This window comes from Armigeres subalbatus, chromosome 1 (assembly GCF_024139115.2).
Source record: "Armigeres subalbatus isolate Guangzhou_Male chromosome 1, GZ_Asu_2, whole genome shotgun sequence".
NCBI classification, from domain to species: Eukaryota; Metazoa; Arthropoda; class Insecta; order Diptera; family Culicidae; genus Armigeres; species Armigeres subalbatus.
Window position 1 is genome coordinate 212,531,846 of NC_085139.1, and position 22,300 is coordinate 212,554,145.

At 40.3% G+C, this 22,300-nt stretch overlaps 1 protein-coding gene across 1 annotated transcript in view; it reads left to right on the forward strand.

Moving 5' to 3' along the window:
- The first annotated feature begins 436 nt into the window (after nt 1-436).
- LOC134205745 (uncharacterized) overlaps nt 437-22,300 on the forward strand; it is a 45,904-nt gene continuing 24,040 nt past the window's right edge. Inside the window, exons 1-3 of the mRNA XM_062681311.1 lie at nt 437-535; nt 623-797; nt 13,742-13,998. Of these exons, the coding sequence (XP_062537295.1) occupies nt 765-797; nt 13,742-13,998 (290 nt within the window). The 5' untranslated portion in view covers nt 437-535; nt 623-764. The remainder of the gene's footprint in view (nt 536-622; nt 798-13,741; nt 13,999-22,300) is intronic.

Sequence of the window (22,300 nt, forward strand, 5' to 3'; positions counted from 1 at the left end):
AATGACCCTTGTGTGATAACGTTAGACCCATTACGGTCTGTCAAATGTTTCGAACGATCGCCACACGAGCGTATCGCCGCAGCCATCGCGTTCTGATCTCCAAAATATAAGACTCCGACTGATGGTGATCGACCAACTAGCGGCATGGCATTAGTCGGCGATCCAAATTCGACTAAAGTGCTCCAATCAACGCCTTCCAGAAGCACGAACCAATCGTCCAGCCGGTGTGATCTTCTAATTGTTACCCCACGATCTGGAGGTCTGTGTGAGACTCGTCTCAAGAATCCAACAGCGTTGACCGCCACGGCTCCGTTTGATGTAATCTGCTGCGCCAGACAAATTCACTTTCAGTTCGGCAAGATTTTCCACATCGTGGGCTTCTCGTCTTCTATACAGATTTTCATTTTCATTCCGTCTTCGTGTTCGTCGTCTTCGACTTGGTCTTCAGGTGTGCTTTTCCGTTCGTCACCGCTTCTTAGCTGAAGCGTTTGGGGGCGCGGGGTGCTCTCCCCAGAGTGAGAGGAGACTGACGGAGGTATACCTCTGCTAATATAGCAATTGTAGTTTAGTCGGCGGTACACTTTTTTCCATATATAAATCAGATCATTATTTTCCACCCCAGTTTAGTGCTGTACTAGCGGTGTGAGCGGTTGGATTAATGCGAGTAAAAACAAAGAGTTTCGAGAAGAAAACGAAGTGTCTCGGATTCTGATTGTCATTAGAACAAATTAGGACAGAAGTTCTTTTGTGGATTAATTGTCAAGATGATCGTCAGATTTTTGGGAATTGTGACAGTGGTGAGTGAATTCAATACACCATTAAGAACTATAAGGATTAATGGATTTCATTGAAGTGTGACGAAAGTCAGCTTATCAAAAGACATGTTAAAGGTTTTTGAAAAGTTCACTTATGACAAAAAAAAATAAAAAAAACAGATTACATCATGGTGACAAATATATGCCTTAGAAGTTCTGAAAAGTCGTGTTTACAGAAGTGTTTTTGAAGCAAGATTAGTTTGTGGTAATGTACACACCAAGTGAAAAGTGATCATAGCTGTTTATGAACTGTGTCCTGTGTCAAACCACTTGTTTTAAGGAAATCAAGCAACGACTAATGTTACCACATGCTGGCGACTTCCGCATATACCAAATGAAACGTTTACTGGACAATAAGAACAATGGACAATAAATGGAGTGAACATGTGAACATGATATGAATAAGTGGAAAACTAGCAATACATATATCAATGTTTTGATACACATTCTGATAATGGTACATAGGGGGGAAATTAATCCCTCTCCAAGAAATTGCTTTGATAAAAGTAGAAAGGTGCCCGAAGATTTTTTAAATATTTTTCCTTCAAAATACGAAGAATTTTTGAATTTCTGTGCGTATACATGAACGATTTTTGTTATTGAATTCGACAGCACATGCAATTTAAGAATTTGGAGAGACTTTATCTTCTTTCTATGATATCCACGCAATAAATAATTATTTCTGCCGACCCTTGATCAAATCTGTCAAATCTACGAAAAACTAGAAGAAAAAACTGTAGAACAGATTTATATTTTTTTGATTTTTTTCGTCATTTTTTTGTATGGGTGAGTAACGAGGGATCAAGTGTCCCAATAATGAGGCAAAAACTTGAAAACGAAATATTCTAAAATTATAATGAAATGTTGACATTTTCATCAGTACAGATCATTAAGTATATTTATGGCTTCGAGCTGTGAAAAACGAAAGCATTTGGTCATTGTTATGAGAAGTTGTGCAAATTTTGCGTGGCCATTAAAAAAAAAAATTTTTTTTGTCTTTATTTAGGAGACATTAAAAAATCTTTAGGAGGGTCAAAACATACATCTCCCCACCTTCCCCTATTAACAACACCCGTGGGGCTCAAATAAACACGCTTTAACCAAAACTGTTAAACTGAAAATGTCAAAGGTGTCTTGCGATTCCAGATCCGAATATTTGATTTTATCGTGTATGAGTGATAAAATGGCCATATTTTCAACATATTAGCAATGAGTGTTATGATGGCTACTGCATAATGATCATTATGACACTCATTGGTACGCTATGAAATGGGAATACAGTGGAATCACATTTACATGGTTACATGTTGCTCAATTAATGAAGTGAATGTAACGTGTGCCCTGTACTATTTTAATTTAAATCCCGAACATGACACATTTTTCGAACACTGGCGTTCTAGCGCCCAAAACTAACAATCACTTCAATTTTAAATACGAAGGATCAAGATTACAACCGAATTGAATACCCTATGAACAGAATTAAAGAAATAAGGTTGAAATGATCATTTAGAAGCGAGTGTTAAGTACTTTGAGGAGACTGAGCTCATCATATGCCGAGAGTTAATTTCGCCATCGTTTCATAGTTCGTTGGGCCTGGGTTCCAGGGTAAACAAATTCTTCAACAACTTCAAACACATCCCCATCAAGCACTATCTCAGCATCAACACCACTAGGTCTTCCTCTATCTCTACCTGCCACCATGTACTTTGTCTTGGTATAGTTAATGGTTAAGCCTATTCTCGCTGTCTCCCTTTTCAGAGGGACAAAAGCCTCCACTACTGGTCTACTGCCAGGCGTTCGTGTGATGATAGTGCCGTTCCTCTGCACGCCAGATCTCCTAATAGCGCCTTCGAGTGCAATATTGAACAATAAATTCGAAAGTGCATCACCCTGCTTCAATCCGTCTAAGGTCACAAACGAGGTTGACACTTCGTCTGCAATCCGAATACTTGATTTCGAGCCATCCAGTGTTGCACGTATCAGTCTAATCAGTTTCGCCGGAAAACCATGTTCGGACATTACCTGCCACAGCTCATTTCTCTTAACTTAATCGTACGCTGCTTTGAAATCAATAAACAGATGGTGAGTCTGCAAGTTGTGCTCCCGGAGATTACCAAGGATCATCCGAAGGCTATCAGATCCGTCGTTGATCAGCCCTCACGAAAACTTGCCTGGTATTCGCTGCCGAAGGACTCCTCAAGAGACCTCAGTCTGTTAAATAGGATACGCGACAGGATTTTGTACGCCGACTTCAGAAGAGTGATCCCTCTGTAATTGGCACACACCAGTCTGTGCCTTTTCTTATAGATTGAGGCCATCCAAGCAGCCGGCAGGCAGTTCATCATACTTCCATATTTTCTGGATAATGAGGTGGATTGATTGATGCAGCTGCCCACTTCCGTGTTTGAGAAGCTTGACCGGGATCTCGTCCTTCCCAGCAGGTTTACTGTCAAACTATGTCCATTCTACTCCTTAATACACTTTTATTTTACCATTCAACAAATATTCGAAGTGCTGGTTCCACCTGGCTGCCACCATAGTCTTGTTTGTTAGCAAATCCCCCTATTGGTCATTGCACATGGCGGGCACTGGCGCAGCTTTATGTCGCGCGCCATTTACAGCTGCGTAAATCCGCCGCATATCGTTTCCATGTTTTCCTGCGCTTCAGCTATCACACTCTCTTTGTGGTGTCTTTTTCTATGCGGTGGATTCGTTTCTCTTCTGCCCTTGCTACACTGTACCGCTCTCTGTTGGAACGGGTACGAGCCACTAGCATTCAACTCCTAGCAACATTTATCTCGTCCGTCACTCGTTGGCGTCGCTGTGAAGTGCCTAGCAGTTCCTGTAGTCACAGCTTCGTGGATATTTTCCCACAATCTGTTGACGTCGCCAGATCCGGTGGCATCTCCTATCCGTTCTTTCAGCCTCTGGTGATATTGTTCAGCAACTCTTTCAGCTATAGACAAGCGTTGGATATTGAAACGCTGAAGAATCGCGTTCGAATTATTGCAACTACAAGGTAGTGATCCGAGTCGATTTTCGGACCTCTGAAGGACCTTACATCTATAACATCCGAGAAATGTCGTCCGTCTACCGCACGTGGCGTATCTGTGAATAAGTGTCTCCACTCGGATGTTGTCAGATGTGTTTACGGATATTCTTACGTGCGAAGTAGGTACTGCTGATTGCTATTGCTGATGCTTTACTAGCATCAGCAAAGGTTACAAGTCGCCGACCATTATCGTTGGTAACGGAATGAAGGCTTTCCGTACCAATGACTCTTCCGATCTTCTTCTGAAATGATGACCCATTTAAAAATCACTATAATAAAAAACAAAAAAAAATCTCCCGATCTGCGCATTTTCATCCCCGATGACAATCTTTACATCGTGTGTTGGGTATACTCCGTAGACCTTATCAAGGCTCTCATAGAACTCATCTTTCACGTCATCATGCTTATCGTTTGTTGGAGAATAGATAGCTGGATTGCTGCAACACTCACGCCGACCTTTTGCAGCTCACAAGCCAGGAGCCCTACACGTGCGGGTTCATCCAAAGTTCTCACGCTCCAAAATCCGACTTTCCAATCGTTGTCCTTTATTCGCTGTTGAATCAATCCGTTTGCTCTTGCTATCAATGGTAACTGTAGAATCTCCGGTAGGCTACCTTACAAGTGTTGCGCTACCTACATCGCGTTGAAGGGGCTGCCTTCTTCGAAAATGACGTTTTTCAGGTACACATACATGTTTAACGAACGTAGGGTTTTTGATGGGGTCTGTTTTCTTTGCGGGCAGCAAGGACTATGTCCAAGGGCTTGACGATCCCTCCTCAGGCCAAGGAGAGGCCGTTTCTTCAACTATAACATCATCAACATGCACTGCCACACGAAGGGAGACCCGACGACGAGAAAGAAGCGTTCTACGCACAGCTGGAGCAGACATACGATGGATGTCTACTGCGGGAGATCAAAATCGTCATCGGTGACATGAACGCTCAGGTAGGAAGGGAGGAAATGTAAAGGCTGGTCATCGGACCGGATAGTTTACATACTGTTTCGGACGACAACGGCCAACGATGCATAACCTTCGCAGCCTCCCGCGGAATGGTAGTCTGAAGCACCTTCTTTCCCCGCAAAATATCCACAAGGCCACATGGAGATCACCTAACCAAAAACGGAAAATCAAATCGACCACGTTCTAATCGACGGTAAATTCTTCTCCGACATCACGAACGTCCGTACTTACCGCTGTGCGAATATTGAATCCGACCACTACCTCGTTGTAGTATTCCTGCGCTGAAAACTCTCGACGGTGTACAACACGCGTCGAAATCGGACGTCGCAGCTTAACATTGGGCGGCTACAAGACGGTAGACTAGCCCAAGAATATGCGCAACAGCTGGAAGTGGCCCTCCCAACGGAAGAGCTGCTAGGTGCAGGGTCTCTTGAAGATGGCTGGAGAGATATTCGATCCGCCACTGGTAGTGTGAGGTTGAGATATATTAGGAATTGGGCAATCAACTTTTAGAGTGAATTGATGACAGATATGCAAATATCGTATAACGGTTTGGTTGCCAACACCGACCAGTAAATGGCAGGCCATGACTTTGCCTCTATCCTCGCGGGACAACGAACGGAGTAGCACGCGCGATAAGACAGCACACCCCGTGACGGATAGCTCGTTCAGCAGAACTGGGCCGCACATTTAGCGATCCTGCCAGGTTGTTCCTGCTTGGAAATAATTGTTTTGTAAGTATTCTGTGGACGTGATTGGGACATTTTTTCATCGGTTTCGACTTGTAATGTCGAAGATGCTATGGAAGAGCGTCGGATTGATAAATTTGCTTATCGGTTTCGACTTGTATTGTCGAAGACGCTCTGGAAGAGCGTTGGATTAAATGATTTGCTCATCGGTTTCGACTTGTGATGTCGAAGACGCTCTGGAAGAACGTCGGATTGATAAATTTGCTCATCGGTTTCGACTTGTAGTGTCGAAGACGCTCTGGAAGAGCGTCGGATTAAATGATTTGCACATCGATTTCGACTTGAGAGACGAGCTCGGTGGTCTAGTGGCTACCGCTTCTGCCTTGTAAGCAGGAGGTCATGGGTTCAATTCCAGGCTCGTCCCTTTCCTACTTTGTATTTCTATCTAAGTTCTTTCTGTGTTTCACGTTCTACCAAAACGATTCCTACTGTTATAACCTTCCACACAATCCCAAAACCTCCCGTGGCACCTATGAGAGGTCGTAGAGTTCTCTGCATCTTTCTTAAGTAGGTGTCCAACTAACCATCCTTCCCCTTCCTCAGCATTCGCAAGGACGTGGCCAGGACAGATCTCGACTATTGGAAGGTGCATTGCTTTCATCTAAGAGAATAGTGATTAGTCCCAAATCAATATCTGTGGTAACGGATGAAAGTGACGCTACTCTCGTACAATAGTCTAGGCTTGTACCACCTACGAATTTGTGCGAAATGCTCAATGCTAATGCGATGCTAATGCTAATGCACATCGATTTCGACTTGAGATGTCGAAGACGCTCTGGAAGAGCGTCGCATTAAATGATTTGCTCATCGCTTTCGACTTGTAGTGTCGAAGACGCTCTGGGAGAGCGTCGGATTAAATGATATGTACATCGGTTTCGACTTTCTGATGTCGAAGAAGCTGGTTTGACAAATGTGTTGTTTCTCAACGGTTTCGACTTAAAAAAAGTTGAAGGCGCTGTCGAAGCTGCTGTGGTAGAGCGCTGGATTGAATGTCTTGGCTTGTGACTTCGCAGACGCTTTGGAAAAACACCGAAAAAAAAAGTTATTTGTTTTCTCATTGGTTTGACCTACGAGTTAAAATGTCGAAAGAATTCTGGAGTAGCGCCGAAACAAATTATTCGTTTTCTCATCGGTTTCCACTTGTAGTGTCGAAGGTTCCAGATTGAATGATTTGTTTCTCTTATCGGTTTTCGACTAAACATGATATTTTTTCGGAATAAATGATTTGTTTTCCCATCGGTTTTCTGCTTGTGTTGTCGAAGGTGCTCTGGAAGAGTATCGGATTGTTGCAGCTTTTGACGGCGAAGGTTGGGTAGAAGAGGGGCAAATTGTTCGCGTCAAAGAAACGTTAATCAGCGTTAAGATCGTTAAGATCAGCAGAACACAACTATTCAAATTTGAATTCGGAAGGTGTTGTGTGAGAGTACCGTACTTATTGGCTTGCGTTTGAAGGGCCAATACATAGTATGTTTGAAGAGCTATCGATATTGTTTTGATTTTTCCATTGGAAAGCCATCAAATTGTATTGGATATGGTCTGCCGAATCGAATTCTATTGGTTTTGGATTGCAATGCTGGAAATATCCGCAAAAAAAAAATTAAATAAAAGGAATACAACTGGAGGATCATGAACCTGAAACAGTTGACTTTTTCAAAATTTTAAAAAATGCTGGATTAATTTACTTAGTAAATATGCATTTACGTATTTGTATGTGGACTTGGAATTGAAATATTGAATTTGGATTGTTTTTGGTATTGGTTTTTAATGAAATATTTGATATTTGATAATGGGTGAGGTATCATGATTATTATATTTGAAATGTGGAATTGGCTTGGTTGCAAATATTTAATATTATTTTAGAATCAACTTTTGGTTATAAGCTAGAGATTGTATTTGAAAGATGGAGTTGGATTAGAATATTAGTTGTGAAAATTGGATATGAATATGAAAAAAAAAATACTGATACGAGTTATTTATAACCATGCAATGGCAGGCATAAATAAAACTTTAAATTATTTACTGTGGAAATGCTAAAAAAACACGTAAATAGTAAACCAAGAAATAGTTGCAATGCAGAGCCATGGAAGATGAAGAGAATAAAAAAAAACTTGATTATTTTATATGAATGTTTGATTTTGGTATTCCATTATAAAAACGTTCCAATGTTGGTCTTTGATTAAAACTTTGTTCATGGAATGGGAATATTGGATTTGCTTTTCGGGTTCATACATTGGATTTAAGTATCAGATTGGAAAATCCTATTAAAATATTTGAATTCCAATTTTAATTAGGATGTTTTTGAATAAAGGAATTGAGTACGGATATCGGATACTGGATTGTAAAATTTAAAAAAAAAATGCGACAACTATTCACTTGTTTATGAAAATCCTAAGCCAATGGTTTTTTTTCTCTTTTTTTAGTGAGAGAAGAAGGGGAATGTGAGGGTGAGATATATTAGGAATTGGGCAATCAACTTTTAGAGTGCATTGATGACAGATATGCAAATATCGTATAACGGTTTGGTTGCCAACACCGACCAGTAAATAGCAGGCCATGACTTTGCCTCTTTCCTCGCGGGACAACGAACGGAGTAGCACGCGCGATAAGACAGCACACCCCGTGACGGATAGCTCGTTCAGCAGAACTGGGCCGCCCAGGTAGCACCGCAACCGCTGCACTTGGCACGGTGCCCCCGGATCAGAGAAACGACTGGTATGACGGCGAATGTGAGCAGATAGTAGAAGAGAAGAATGCAGCATGGGCGTGATTGCTGCAACACCGCACGAGGGCGAACGAGGCACGATATAAACGGGCGCAGAACAGACAAAACTCGATTTTCCTGTGGAAAAGTGCCAGCAAGAAGATCGAGACCGTGAAGAGACGGATCAACTGTACCGCGCTAATAACACACGAAAGTTCTATGAGTAGTTGAACCGTTCCGTAAGGACCACGTGCCACAACCTGATATGTGTAAGGACATAAACAGAAATCTTCTTGGACGAGCGTGGGGTGATCCAAAGGAGGCGGCAGCACTACGAAGAACACCTGAATGGCGGTGTGGCAGACGAAGATGGCGGTATGGCGAAGGATCTGGGAGAACGGACATAATTTTACCGGCTTCGGATCTCCAGGAAATCCAGGAGCAGATTGGCCGGCTGGAGAACAACAAAGCCCCTGGGTGGACTAACTACCAGTAGAGCTATTTAAACACGGTGGTGAGACACTGGCTAGAGCGGTGCACTGGGTCATTACCAAGATTTGGGAGGAGGAAGTTTTGCCGCAGGAGTGGATGGAAGGTATCGTGTGTCCCATCTACAAAAAGGGCGATAAGCTGGATTGTAGCAACTACCGCGCAATCACATTGCTGAACGCCGCCTACAAGGTACTCTCCCAAATTTTATGCCGTCGACTAGCACCAATTGCAAGGGATTTCGTGGGGCAGTACCAGGCGGGTTTTATGGGCGAACGCTCCACCACGGATCAGGTGTTCGCCATTCACCAAGTACTGCAGAAATGCTGCGAATACAACGTGCCCACATATCATCTATTCATCGACTTCAAAGCCGCATATGATACAATCGATCGGGACCAGCTATGGCAGCTAATGCACGAACACGGATTTCCGGATAAACTGACACGGTTGATCAAAGCGACGATGGATCGGGTGATGTGCGTAGTTCGAGTTTCTGGGGCATTCTCGAGTCCCTTCGAAACGCGTAGAGGGTTACGGCAAGGTGATGCTCTCTCGTGTCTGCTATTCAACATCGCTTTGGAAGGGGTAATACGAAGAGCAGGAATTAACACGAGTGGTGCCATTTTCAATAGGTCCGTGCAGCTATTTGGTTTCGCCGACGACATAGATATTATGGTACGTATCTTCGAGAAGATGGAGGAAGCCAACATCAGACTGAAGAGGGAAGTCAAGCGGATCGGACTAGCCATCAACACGTCGAAGACGAAGTACATGATAGGAAGAGGTTCAAGAGAAGGCAATGTGAGCCACCCACCGCGAGTTTGCATCGGTGGTGACAAAATCGAGGTGGTAGAAGAATTTGTGTTCTTGGGCTCACTGGTGACTGCTGAAAATGATACCAGTAGAGAAATTCGGAGACGCATAGTGGCTGGAAATCGTACATACTTTGAACTCCGCAGGACGCTCCGATCGAATAGAGTTCGCCGTCGTACCAAACTGACAATCTACAAAACGCTCATTAGACCGGTAGTCCTCTACGGACACTAGACCTGGACGATGCTCGTGGAGGATCAACGCACACTTGGAGTCTTTGAAAGGAAAGTGCAGCGTACCATCTATGGTGTGGTGCAGATGACGGACGGAGTTGCAGCAGCTGCTGGGAAAACCATCCATCGTTCACACCGCCAAAATCGGACGACTGGGGTGGGCCTGGCACGTAGCCAGAATGTCGGACAGTAACCCGGTGTAAATGGTTCTCCACAACGATCCGACGGGCACAAAAAGGCGAGGTGCGCAGGCAAGGTGGATCGATCAGCTAGAAGATGACTTGCGGACCCTCCGTAGACTGCGTGGTTGGCGACGTGTAGCCATGGACCGAGCCGAATGGAGAAGACTCTTGTATACCGCACAGGCCACTTCGGCCTTAGTCTGAATAAATAAATAAATAAATTTCTTTGTGAAGGCCATCAGGAGAAAGTCTTTTAGAGATATTTTCCGAATGTAGCGTTTACTTTAGCGATCTCTAGAAATTAACAGGACTTCAAACCGTCTAAGACGAATTAAATACTGTCAGACGACACTGAAGACGAGCACACAGTTGTGGTCGAAATACGTATCTGCAAAGATAACGAAAATCAACTGATGGAATTAAATGGACAGTACTTAATTCGTCTTAGACGGTTTAATACATTCCACTAAACGAGCTTAATATATTTTTCTGAGGATTTTAAAATTTATTAAAACGTTAATCGGAATCGGTCCACATTGTAGCGGTGTATTTAACGAAAAGAGTTGGTGAATACTCATAATTGCGTATTCTGTTGGGTCTATGTACGCCAGTCATTGTTATGCATAATGCTTAATTCTCACAGACCATACAATAATTCGAGAAAATGGTTACTATTAAAATTCTCCACGTAGGCATTGGTTTGTTTTAGAGTGACATATCGCTTAATGATAACTAGATTGAGGAAAAGTCATCAATTATTTTCTCAGTAGTCTAGAAATGCTTTTCAGGTAGCATCCACGTTGATTTTTTTCTGGCATTATCAGGCAGTATCATCCGAGCACAAGATAAATATCATCTTTGCTTGTGCAAAGATATTATCCCTAATCAAAGAGCACTCTGGAAAGATATTATCATTTGCGAGGGGGACGCCACTTTGCGATTGCACACTTAATCGCTGCGAGATCTTATTAAATTCTGGTCGAAAAGCCATCGCTTTTATTATCGCAACTAATCGCGAAATTAATCGCATAATCGCGCCCCATCGCGCTTTATCGCAACTGTTTATTGCTCGAATCGTAAGTAGCGATCCATTGTTACCAGAGTAACCAACCAAACTTGTTTTGTTTATTTCGAGTAGGTAAATTCAGTTGCATCGGTGACAACTGTAAATTTTAACCCCGCAAGGAAACCGACGTATTGACATCATTGGGCTTCGGCTTCTCGCTTTTGCCGGTAAATTACCTAGCAGCATGGAGACAAGAAAACTCGGCTTCGGAAGCACTTTCGTAATCGTCGGTAGTATGGACTGACCACAATCGACAGATTTCAACAGATGTTTCGGTGGATCTTGTACGAGTGGATCATATGTCCGAACACGGGCGATTAGTGAGAAACGATCAAATAATAATGTAGTTTACGTGATGGTATGGAATAAACAGTATGCTCAGTGAGCTACGGACATATTCTTTTTTAATTTACGCGGGCAATTCTCCAAATGATTTTCAAGAAGTTCTTCAGTAATTCCTCAAAATTACTGTAAATCATTCGTATTTTACACAGAACTACAAATTGACGTTTCCCATTTATAATCTTGGACTAATCTTAGGTAAACTTCCCAAAGAACTATCTTCAACAGTAGCGCTTTCTCTTTGTTTATTATTTTGAAATATTTTCGTAGCAGTAGCAGCCTCGATCTGTCTTTCGGTGAGGTCTTCCAAGGGTGGGTTTATCGAAGCCAGTCTTCTCTAGAATTCTTTCAAATGGGATGGTATGGTAGGGTAAATGATCCAATAGTGGAGGAACTAAGCGCGTTCCAACACTATTAATTTCCCCAGAAAAATAACAAATCTTATTCCACTTACCTTTGATATGTATCCGAAGGCTCTACGCTTCTATTTCTATAAGAAAATGCTTCCGTTTGAAAAGAAATCATAATTTCAACCTAAAATCAAAACTCCAATTATTGGTACAGTGTTCCGATAGTTGCGATATTTTTTAATCTTTGTTCCTATAGTTGCGAATCCCATTGTTTTCTTACGGGACTCGCAACTATAGGAACACTACCGCAACTATTGGTGCACCGACGGAAAAAACATTAAGGTATTTTGATGATATTTACCAATTTACAAGAGCTAGCCAAAATGTTTTGGTTCCGTTCGGGTACTGATTGATTAACTAATTGATTAACAATGTGGGTTGCTGCGTTTGATTTGTGAATTTTGAGTATACCATACTACCGCAAATATAGGAACACCCACGACTAACGGAACTTTTACCCTACTGGAGTTTACCTTTCCATATTCTTTAAAAAATAGTCTGCCGGTTTATTATATTACTGTTTATTATCATCCATTTGAGAAACAATCATTACCTCCAGATTATTCATGTCGGATGTCGTGTTATTTCTTAAACAGCCTGTGTTGGTATAAGGTTCTGCACAGATATATCATAGATGCCCAACCAAGTGACCAAGTGAGTTTATAATCTTAGGTCTTCTGTAGAGTCTACCGAATATCCAAATGGAACGCTGCGGCGAGCAGAGAAGAACGCACCGGAACATGGACACTGACAGAAGCTCGCATTTTCCGTAGATAGCCAAACAAGGGACTAACGAAACGTGGAACTGCAGGCAAGCAGCAGAGAACACACAGGAAGGCCCCGGAACTCCGTCATCTCAAGTAAAATCGTTATTGAAAAGCGAAATTGTTGTGAAAATATACTAATCGAATATCGGACAGCAAGAAATGTCATTCTTTTATGACAGTCAGAATTTTCGAGCAGTTCCCTTCTGTCAACGCATTTATCGCATCATTATCGCGCTTTCATCGCGATTAATCGCGCTAATCACAGGTAAAAAGTTTCATCGCAAAGAAAATCAATACCACGTAAATCTTTGTTCCAGGGAAGCTTCATCTACTGCTCATCGTGGAAGTGGCGCTCCCTCGATCATTTGAGCATTTGATGATGATCCTGATTTCCAGCGCGGTTCGGGGTTTGTTCACGTTGCGAGGGCGTTGCTACAACAAAAGCAGTGAAAAATCTTTTCTCCATAGACCAATGCCTCACTTATTTTGACAGTTCACAGAGCTTGTTTACAAAGCGATGAAAAAGAAAATTAAAATTCATATTTTTAGTTTAAAATTGCTGTGATCGAAGTATTTCAGTAATATTCTTTGCATTCAGCATGAAATCAATCGCAAAGGACATCGACATGCGCATAAAATGATCAAACAATTTTAAAGGAAGCTTTGCCGGAGACTCGGTGCCGGTGTCCCGGTGAAATAGCTTTGTGAACTATCAACCTACGTCATCATGCACTGGTCTATGGCGAACATTACGCTTTGTTTACTGAGCAGATAGATAACTAAGATCGATATTCCAGCATATCATCAGTATCCAGATTGACATTGGTTTAATTCAAAATTAGCTGGATATTCCAGCTCTAAGTACATGCATGCAAGTGCTCTTAAGTTAAAGTAGCCGAAATTCGTGGTAATTTTGATCACGTTTTTTATTCCCGCGTGCTTTCCAAGTGGAAGAATTGCAGAAAAGAAAATTCAAAATAATACCGCGCACCTGCATTCCTGTCAATGAAGAAAATATATCAATAAGTTGATTTTTAATAAGACGCATTAGGTTTATCTAATTAGGAGCAAAGTTTCTATGCAGTTGAATAACATTTTTGCTCTAATTTATTAGCCACTATTTCAAGCAGTCTCTCATCAATATCAATTCCTTCGCAGTTCACGTCCCTCACGCCCTCCCTTCTGGAAGCCCGCCCAGAACCACCCGTAGGCGGTGGCGGCCCATATCCACCGTCTCGGCCGGAACCGCCAAGCAGTGGCTACAGTTACGGCCCACCACCGCTGCCGCCATCCATTTCCGTCAACAGTTATGGTTCAGCCACCTCGGAGTACGGCCCACCATCGCAGGCCCCCATCATCCACAAGCACGTTTACGTGCACGTTCCTCCACCGGAGCAAGAAGTTCCAACCACCCGGTAAGTACCGAACCGTACCTGTGCGAAACTTTAATTGCACCCACCACCGTCAAATGAGCGAAACGTGCAAGGAGAAAAACCATTTGTCACATCGTCGTACCAACGCGTACGGTGCATTATCGTAGGGTACGCGACGCCGATTATGTAAAAGCATTAAATTCGATGCCCCCCATAACGGTGAGGAGGATCAACCCGGCGGTCTACTTGACCTTCTTTGAACTGAAGCCGTCGTAATGTGGAATCGCCCAAAGGCTTCTCGGCGGTGTTACAGCACAGCATAACCCATCGAAAAAAAAATATGTCCACTCATCTGTCAGATCTGGCAATCTACGCTGGTGCTGCTAAGGTATTCCAATGTTACTGCCAGGAAGATTTGTTGATTGCTGATGTCTTTTGTTGTCCTCGCGATTGACATTATCTTGGATTCGATTTTAATCGAACAAAACGTGCTAACACGACAAATTCCAAATTGAATGTATGCCAAGTTGGTAGGTACGTTGGCTAATAAAATATGACCGCAAGCTCTATGTTTAGAGGCTTTTAAATCAAGTTTTTTGGAGACCAAATTTAATTCAGACACGCGCGTACTTTTGGCATTTGCCATTTTATGCAATTCGTTTTTCTTTTTGGGAATTCTACAACTTCGTTTATTTCAAAAGAAATTTGGACATTCGGATAAAAATATTAAATCTCTGAGATAAAGGCCTTCGCTTCCACCTGAGGCCTAAAACGAATGAGCATATTTACAGCAATACAGAAGCTCAGTTTTTGGGCTTAAGTATCGGTCTGATCTAGCATTATCCCGGGAAGGAAATATTGTCGACTCTTGAGTCATAGTGCTTGTGCACTGTGCTTGCCAAACCAAATGCGTATTGAAGTAGTATAGCGGGCTAAGAAAAGCTTGTAGAAATGCCAATAGGACACTCAAATGAAAACTGAGCCATTGAAAATAAGAAGATCAAATTTTGAGAAATAAAACACCTTTGATGGAAAACATTTGTCGTTATTCTGTTCGGCGTCACGCAGACAGATATTTTAATCGACGGCGGTGTGAATCCACGTGGATTTTTTCCATGCATCTGTTTTAAAGAGAAATTTTTGTGGGTGTTTTCCCGGATTTTTTTTAATTTTTATTAATGTTTCACCTAATAATGATTATGAACTCTTCGTTTTTTTTTCTGTACTTCCCCGCAATCTTTTTTCTTCCCAGGGAAATCCGTTTGAATTGCCCAAACAAATATTTATACTGACTTTTCACCGAAAACTTATGTGAATACCCCTCCCCTTATTTTTCGGATTTTTTTTTCTTTATTTCCACGATTTATTAAAGGATTTTAAATTTGTTGTTTTAAATTCTCAAGGTAAATTATTCTGATTGTTTATGTGCTCTTATTGTTTCTAGAATAAGCTGAACTGCGCATAATGAAACACAATTGAAAAAGTGTGTTTAATGTGTTCCTCTAAAAGAGTCCCTTAAATCTACACTGGACGACAAAATCAGAAAAAAAAATTGTGTTTGGGCTGCTCATGTACCGCTATTTTATGTATGACCCAAAAAATCGTCTGGTGACTATTGATTGATTGGGAAAATCCCGAGATTACTTGGACACAAATTAGAGCGGTTCATCGCTTCCAATTTTGCTCCAAGCCAATTTTGAGTTTTATTACCTGAAGTCGAAATTGAGTGAATTAAACTTACATTTGGGTAAATAAATTTTCCGTTGGGTACTTTTTTAACATGGAAATAAAGGCAAACTACTTCGACCCTACTTACTCAATTTTGGCTTCCCGTACGGATGTTCGAGGTAAATTAAACTCACTATTGGGTAGTTTATTTCTTCCGTGGGGAATAATAGTTATAAAATAATAGAACGTGGGGTAAAAAGAGCAATATTTTAGCTTCTTTAGTCGTGCGGGGGACAAATATAACTCCACTCAACTTCCTGGAAAACTCTAGATCATACTCTCAATGTGGGATTATTTGTAACTAATTTGAGGAATATGAGAACATGGGGTAAAATCAGCAAGATCTCAATTCCCAACATCGTGCAATAGACAGAGCTCACACGGTTTTTGGCAAAATGTGTTATGTTTTATCGGTTGTTTGTAACTCCGATCTTGACGAATTACATAACAAATAAGAAGCATTGGGGTAAAACGATGCCTTGCAACTTCGTGTAGTGAACTTACCCAGAAAGTTCTTCCCATTGTGCAGCGGATGGCAGATTTTTATGCAGTTCTGCATAAGAACCTTACAGAAACTGTATAATGGCCGAAAGGTTATTAAACCGAAAACGTTTTGGCCGAACTGATCATTTGGTCATAATGGCTGTTTGGCCGAATTGGTCATTTGGCAGAAAATGCCGTTTTTCCGAAATACCGTGCTGTGCCCTTATTCCGTTCACCTAAGTCAATGCGCTATGTCTAAAAACTCTAAAAAATAGCCATTTAGTATTTTGAAGCTGCAATTTCGCTACATAGTGTCATTTGCTATATACAATTGAAAATAGAATATGTTGAGATGCATTCATAGACATAAAAAAATAATTGATCGATTATGTGGTCCTAATTCCAATCATCTGAAATGGCATTGTTCCTAATTCCGTTCATTCGTGTTCCTAATTCCAATCACCCGAAGAACATTTGATTTCTTGGAGATGCTGATACCAGGTATCATTTTTCTCACAAATCCATCTTTTCATTTATTATAATATTGCAAATAAAAAGCTTAAAATGTAATTTCCTTCCAAATTTAAAATACAATGAATGATATTTCCTTAGTATAGCCAAGTTGACTGTTTTTTCGTTTGTTTTACATACCTTTCGAGATATATTCAACATGAACATTGATGCTAATTGCCCAGTTGTATTTGGTACCACAGAAAAGGACAGATACGATTCATTATCGGAGTTTTACACCTTCTCTTCAACGTAATTTTGACTAGAGCCTGGATACTAGGCCTTTAATTATGACCTGAACCATCCAAAACAATATCTCTGTTTGTTTGGAATTGTTCGTACCACTGTTTCGTTCAAATTGAATATTCTTTAAAATTCCGGTTCTTTAAAGTACCGGATAACCCTACTTCTACGAAGTATTCACGGATTTCGGTAAAACATAACCTTATTTGCAGCTCAGAGAGGGCAGTGTTTTTTTTTAATAGAAATTCGTCAAGAAATTTCCGGATAAAGCTTTTAAACAAGCACGCCGCAATTATGGATTGTGCTGTTTAAAACTGCCCGAATTCTCCGGAAATCCTTTCTTAACATTGTCCAGCACATCCTCCAAACCCAATGAACGGAATAAGGAACGAGTAGATTTAGATGTACCCTTATTCCCGTCAAGATATCTTTCACTTTTCAGCATTTTCTATCGGAAGAATCCAGGTAACAATTTGGTAATACGCTATAATGTTAACTGTTTTGTCTTGTTATGCTGCTGTGTTTGAAATCCAGGTCAAAATTTCACTTGAAAATGCCTAAATATTATAACAGACGTTCTTAGCAAATGGGTTAATGAAAACAGTCAAAATGGCGTTCGTAGTGACGACCAACAAATTTTGTTTAAATTTTCACTATTAATCATTGGCGTAACTACCTCCGATGCCTAGGGGGGGCTATAGCCCCATTATATTTTTCTCGAAATTGACCCTCTTTTCGAAAATTCTCGAACATTTTAACACCTCATCAAATTATCAGCGGTAATGTGACAAATGCAGTCCAACCACCTACGGCAATGGGAAATGAAAAGGGAAAGATGACATTGATCATCCTGAATGCGTAAATTTTTCTTCCGATCCAAAAGTCTAAAGGAACATTGTTTAATTTGAAATTTAAAAATAGATGCAAAATGCTTCCTCGACATTTTCGGTCTTGTTTGACGTACGGAATATTAAGATTGAAACGCACTTGCAAAACACCGCAGGGCACTTGACTTAACCTTTGACAGTTAATATATGGGCCTGACGTTTTGGGCTGATGGTTCATTCGTTCTGAAATGTTGCACAGCCCAAAATTTGCCTTAAAATGTCTTAAACACAAAAATATTTTTTACTGATTTAGACTTTTACCAGAATTTTTATAGCATCGGTTCAAGTATTCTTGACCGATGCACTATCGTTTGCAACCACAAACGAGTTAGGGCTTTAGGACCCAATTGCGCTCGACTAGCGTCAGGCAGTGGATATATTTGCATACTTCATAAATATTCTATCTATCTCAAATGAAAAAAAAACAAACGAGCAATGGGTAATGTTTTCAACATAACCGCGAGTAGACGTAGGACTTGTATAAACGTAACGTATTTACATTTAACTTTTTACTTTTAGATCTATAGTGTTTGATTATGGGTATTAATATTGGAAACGACAACTTCCATGCTTTGTAGAATTATTAGCAATTTGTGTATAGAAAACTTCTGGAAATAAAGCTAATAATTAAATACATAATTAGAATTGCTTTGTTTGTAACTATTAAGCCCTTATTTACTCAAGCAAATGTAGGGCATTTATAGATCTTTATATATAAAATTTTCAGACTTGGGCAAAATGTGCTATTTTAGGAGAACAGTCCCGTTCTCCAAACAAAGAAATACAGCACCAATTTCGTTGCTTCTTTTTGCTAACATGCATGCTTACTGCTGAAAAAAATCACAACAATAAGAAACAAGTCAAGGAGCAGTAACCCTACTAAAATAGAGGAGGTACTGCTAATACGTCAACGAAAAATTATTTGATGTTTTGATTCCAAACTCCGAGTCTACGTCAAGTTTAATAATACAATTTCTCAGAAAATGAAAAACAAATTATTTTTTGTGGACTTTTTTAAAACATTTACATGTATTTACATTACAGCGAAAGTTTCTAATCTAAAATGGATATTAATCCTATTGCTGATTAAGCATCTTTAATTGATAATGCCTCCTGCAAATAAATAGAAGTAGTTATTTTAAACAAAATTTTATTTTCATCAGTGTAGTTGATTTTTTTTGCTAGGGAATCAGAACTGTTGTAGTATAACCATAATGTACGTGCCGTTTAGAACCAAGCACAACTTAACATATGCAGGGCTGTTACAAAATAGTCGAATTCAATCCGCGAATTCCGCGACTAGCAAATTGAAAACCGCGAATATGAAAACAAATCCGCGACTAACAAAATATAATTTCTTACTTATAATTACACGTTTTATAATTTTAAAATTTTTCAATATTTTTGCTTCTAATCTATTGGCATCAATAGAAAACAAAATAGAAAGAACATTCACTTATTTATGTAATATATAAAATTACATAGGTAACGCTTTAACCATATCATGACAAAAACATTTATTTGCAGCGTTGAACTATGCCTGAAAGTAATTTAATTTTTAATGTTGCCGGAAACCCCACCATTTGAATCGATGTTGTATCATTACATTTCTTTATAAGTTGGTTGTGCAGATGGCAGTCTGTTGTCATAGGGCTATATATTTGAATTACACTTTTTAGTACACTATATAGTATTCTTCTAATCTATACTATTGTTTTACAAGGGCTTGAACGCATCAATAACCCGTCAGGCTACTTATTGATCAGTCATTGCATTGTGTACTTCCATCAATCCGCCAGTTAGGAAATAATATAAAACCATTTTTTTAAGCAAGCGATTCTCTACAGAACTCTGCAGAGGCCCGAGCAAAGCCTGACGAATCTGATTTAAAAGCACTCAGGCGAAATGAAGCCAGAGGTGGACAGGAACAGTCCTAAGGCCTGCGAATTTTTAAGAACTTGGATAATATTCACGATTTGAAAAATAATGTCATTATCACTACGTATGAGATAATGGATGAGTATTGCTATGCTTATACAGCACGGCAGACATGTTTTTCATTAACCGGAAGAGCGTCAAGCGAAGATAACATGCACTAGACATTCCAGAAGAGGCCGTAGTCTTCATGGTAGGCCGCGTACACGATGGCGTTTTGCCATCTATAGTGAGCAATATAACGTTGTATGTGCTATTCATCGTAGGATTCGTTTGGAGTCTCAAGGCTCAAGTTCAGTCAGACAGTTTTCTGCAACTGAGTAATCACGAACGAACTCTCAATGGATATAAGAACAGCGAGGAATTTTGAAGCGAAAGTAATGGAATAAAAACTAGCCTAGCAAAAAGTTATTTGAATGCATAATAGAACAAAGGATGAATACTGAATGGTTTGAATGAGATGCCTGCAATAGTGGGAGTCATTGAGCATGATACAAAACTAGACGCAACTGATGGTCAGGAAATTTAAAAAAAAAACCTCTCGTTCAACCGACGATATCCGGATTTCTGAATATCACCCCAACCATCGAAAGGCAGTATCTGACAATTTGACAGACTTTCTACGTGTCCACTTAAACCAACATCCATACGACTATTGAAAGATTATTCATATACTATGTGTTTGGATCTCGACAGGTTGCCTTTTGGCAAACGCCAAAATAAATGACATGTTGAATTAATCCTAAAATTAAATTGAGGGAAATCGCGATTTTCGCGAGAGTATAGTTATAAATCCGCGATTTTCGCGACAATATTTGACGGAACCGCGATTTTCGCGACTGGAAGTGTAAATCCGCGAAATCCGCGAACGTTAGAATCGCCAAATCCGCGACTGTTGTAACAGTCCTGCATATGGTCAGTCATATGACATGACTCGTACCCATCCAGGGGTCATGTGGATTATGAAACCAATCACCTGAATGAGCAGACCAAATCTCTCTAATTTTATTCTTCTTCACCCGACTAGAAGGTCATATCAAAATTATATCATCCTATGTTATTATGTTATACTAAATTTTTATAACAAAATTTGTTAGAAACATGGTGCAGGATGTTGTTAAAATATCTAAATTTCTATCAAAAACTACACTACTGGAAACAAAAAACTATCAAATTTAGTTACAATTTTATCAAAAAAATAACATATTTTGTTAGAAATTTATAACAGAATCCGATACAAAATATATTGTTTCTGTGCAGTTGGAAATTTTACAGCTCGTGATGGGTTTCGAGATTGCGATCAACAATCATAATTTTTTGTTTTCGTCTGAACAAGAATATTTTTCGAAAACATGAAATTAACAACATAACAAATGAGGCAATTACCTTCTCAAATTATATCAGCTTTTTGATATCTATGGCTGGGAGACTTTGCTACATCTATTTTAATTGCCTACTGTTGGGCAATTCGGTGTTAAGCATTTTTCAAATCATATTATGATATAATCCTGTTAAAACATTTAAAAGATAATGGCTACTGAGAACAAAATTGTATCAAAATAAGTTATGCATCTCACCATATGTTAAAATTGCGTTCAATTTGTGTTATGCTGTTCTAGTCAGGCATCCACCACCGTTGCTCTTGCTGCCTTAGCCATCATCGGCCTCTAGCCGTGAACTCCAAGCGATGCAATGGGCGATTGCATCCATCGCAACCGACAACACTGCATCCGACCATCATCAAGCACAGAATGACAAAAAATGCGCCCACTTCTTTCATGCATATTCGCAGACCCACCGGCAGTTCTACCGCTGGGACTGCATGCTGTCGCTGTGTAGGTAAACACAGCGAACGAACGAAACGAAAAATGCGCAAAAAGCAGAAAGCACGTCAGTACGCGCTGCTGTCACAAATTGTAATGACTCGCACACGGCAGGCACTGCCTCTTTTATACACAATGAAAATCTTCCGGTAGACCCGAAGGCCCATGACATACCGCATTCTGATGTCCGTGTTAGGAATGCACGGGATTGGTTACATATGAAATATTTACTGGCTTTGACAAGAATTAAAATTTTCAATAGCTTATCGTTAATAATCTTAAGTTTCAGTGAAATAGGCAAAATGCTGGAGAGTGTACGAGTCGATTGATATATAAATCTTCAAAATCCATCGAAAGATAAAGGCGCTAGTAACGTTCAAAATCTTCCCTTCCAGCGTAACGCTCTCGATTTTCAAAAATCTAAATGACACCCAGTATAGTAAAGAAAGACGTAAGTCCTACGTCAAAATAGTGCAACTTTCCATGGATTCCGCCGAGAATCTTCCAAGAATTCTGATGAGAATCCTTTAGTGATCCTGACTGGAATGTTCCAGGGACTCCGATGGGAATCTCTAGATATTTCGACAGGAATCCTTCGAAAATACCGATGAGAGCCTCCAGGGATCATGAAGGGAATCCACTAGGAATTTCGACGGGAATATTTCAGGAATTTGAAGGGGAATATTCCAGGATTTTCGTCGAAAAGCATCCAGGAATTTCAATATGATGGTTCCA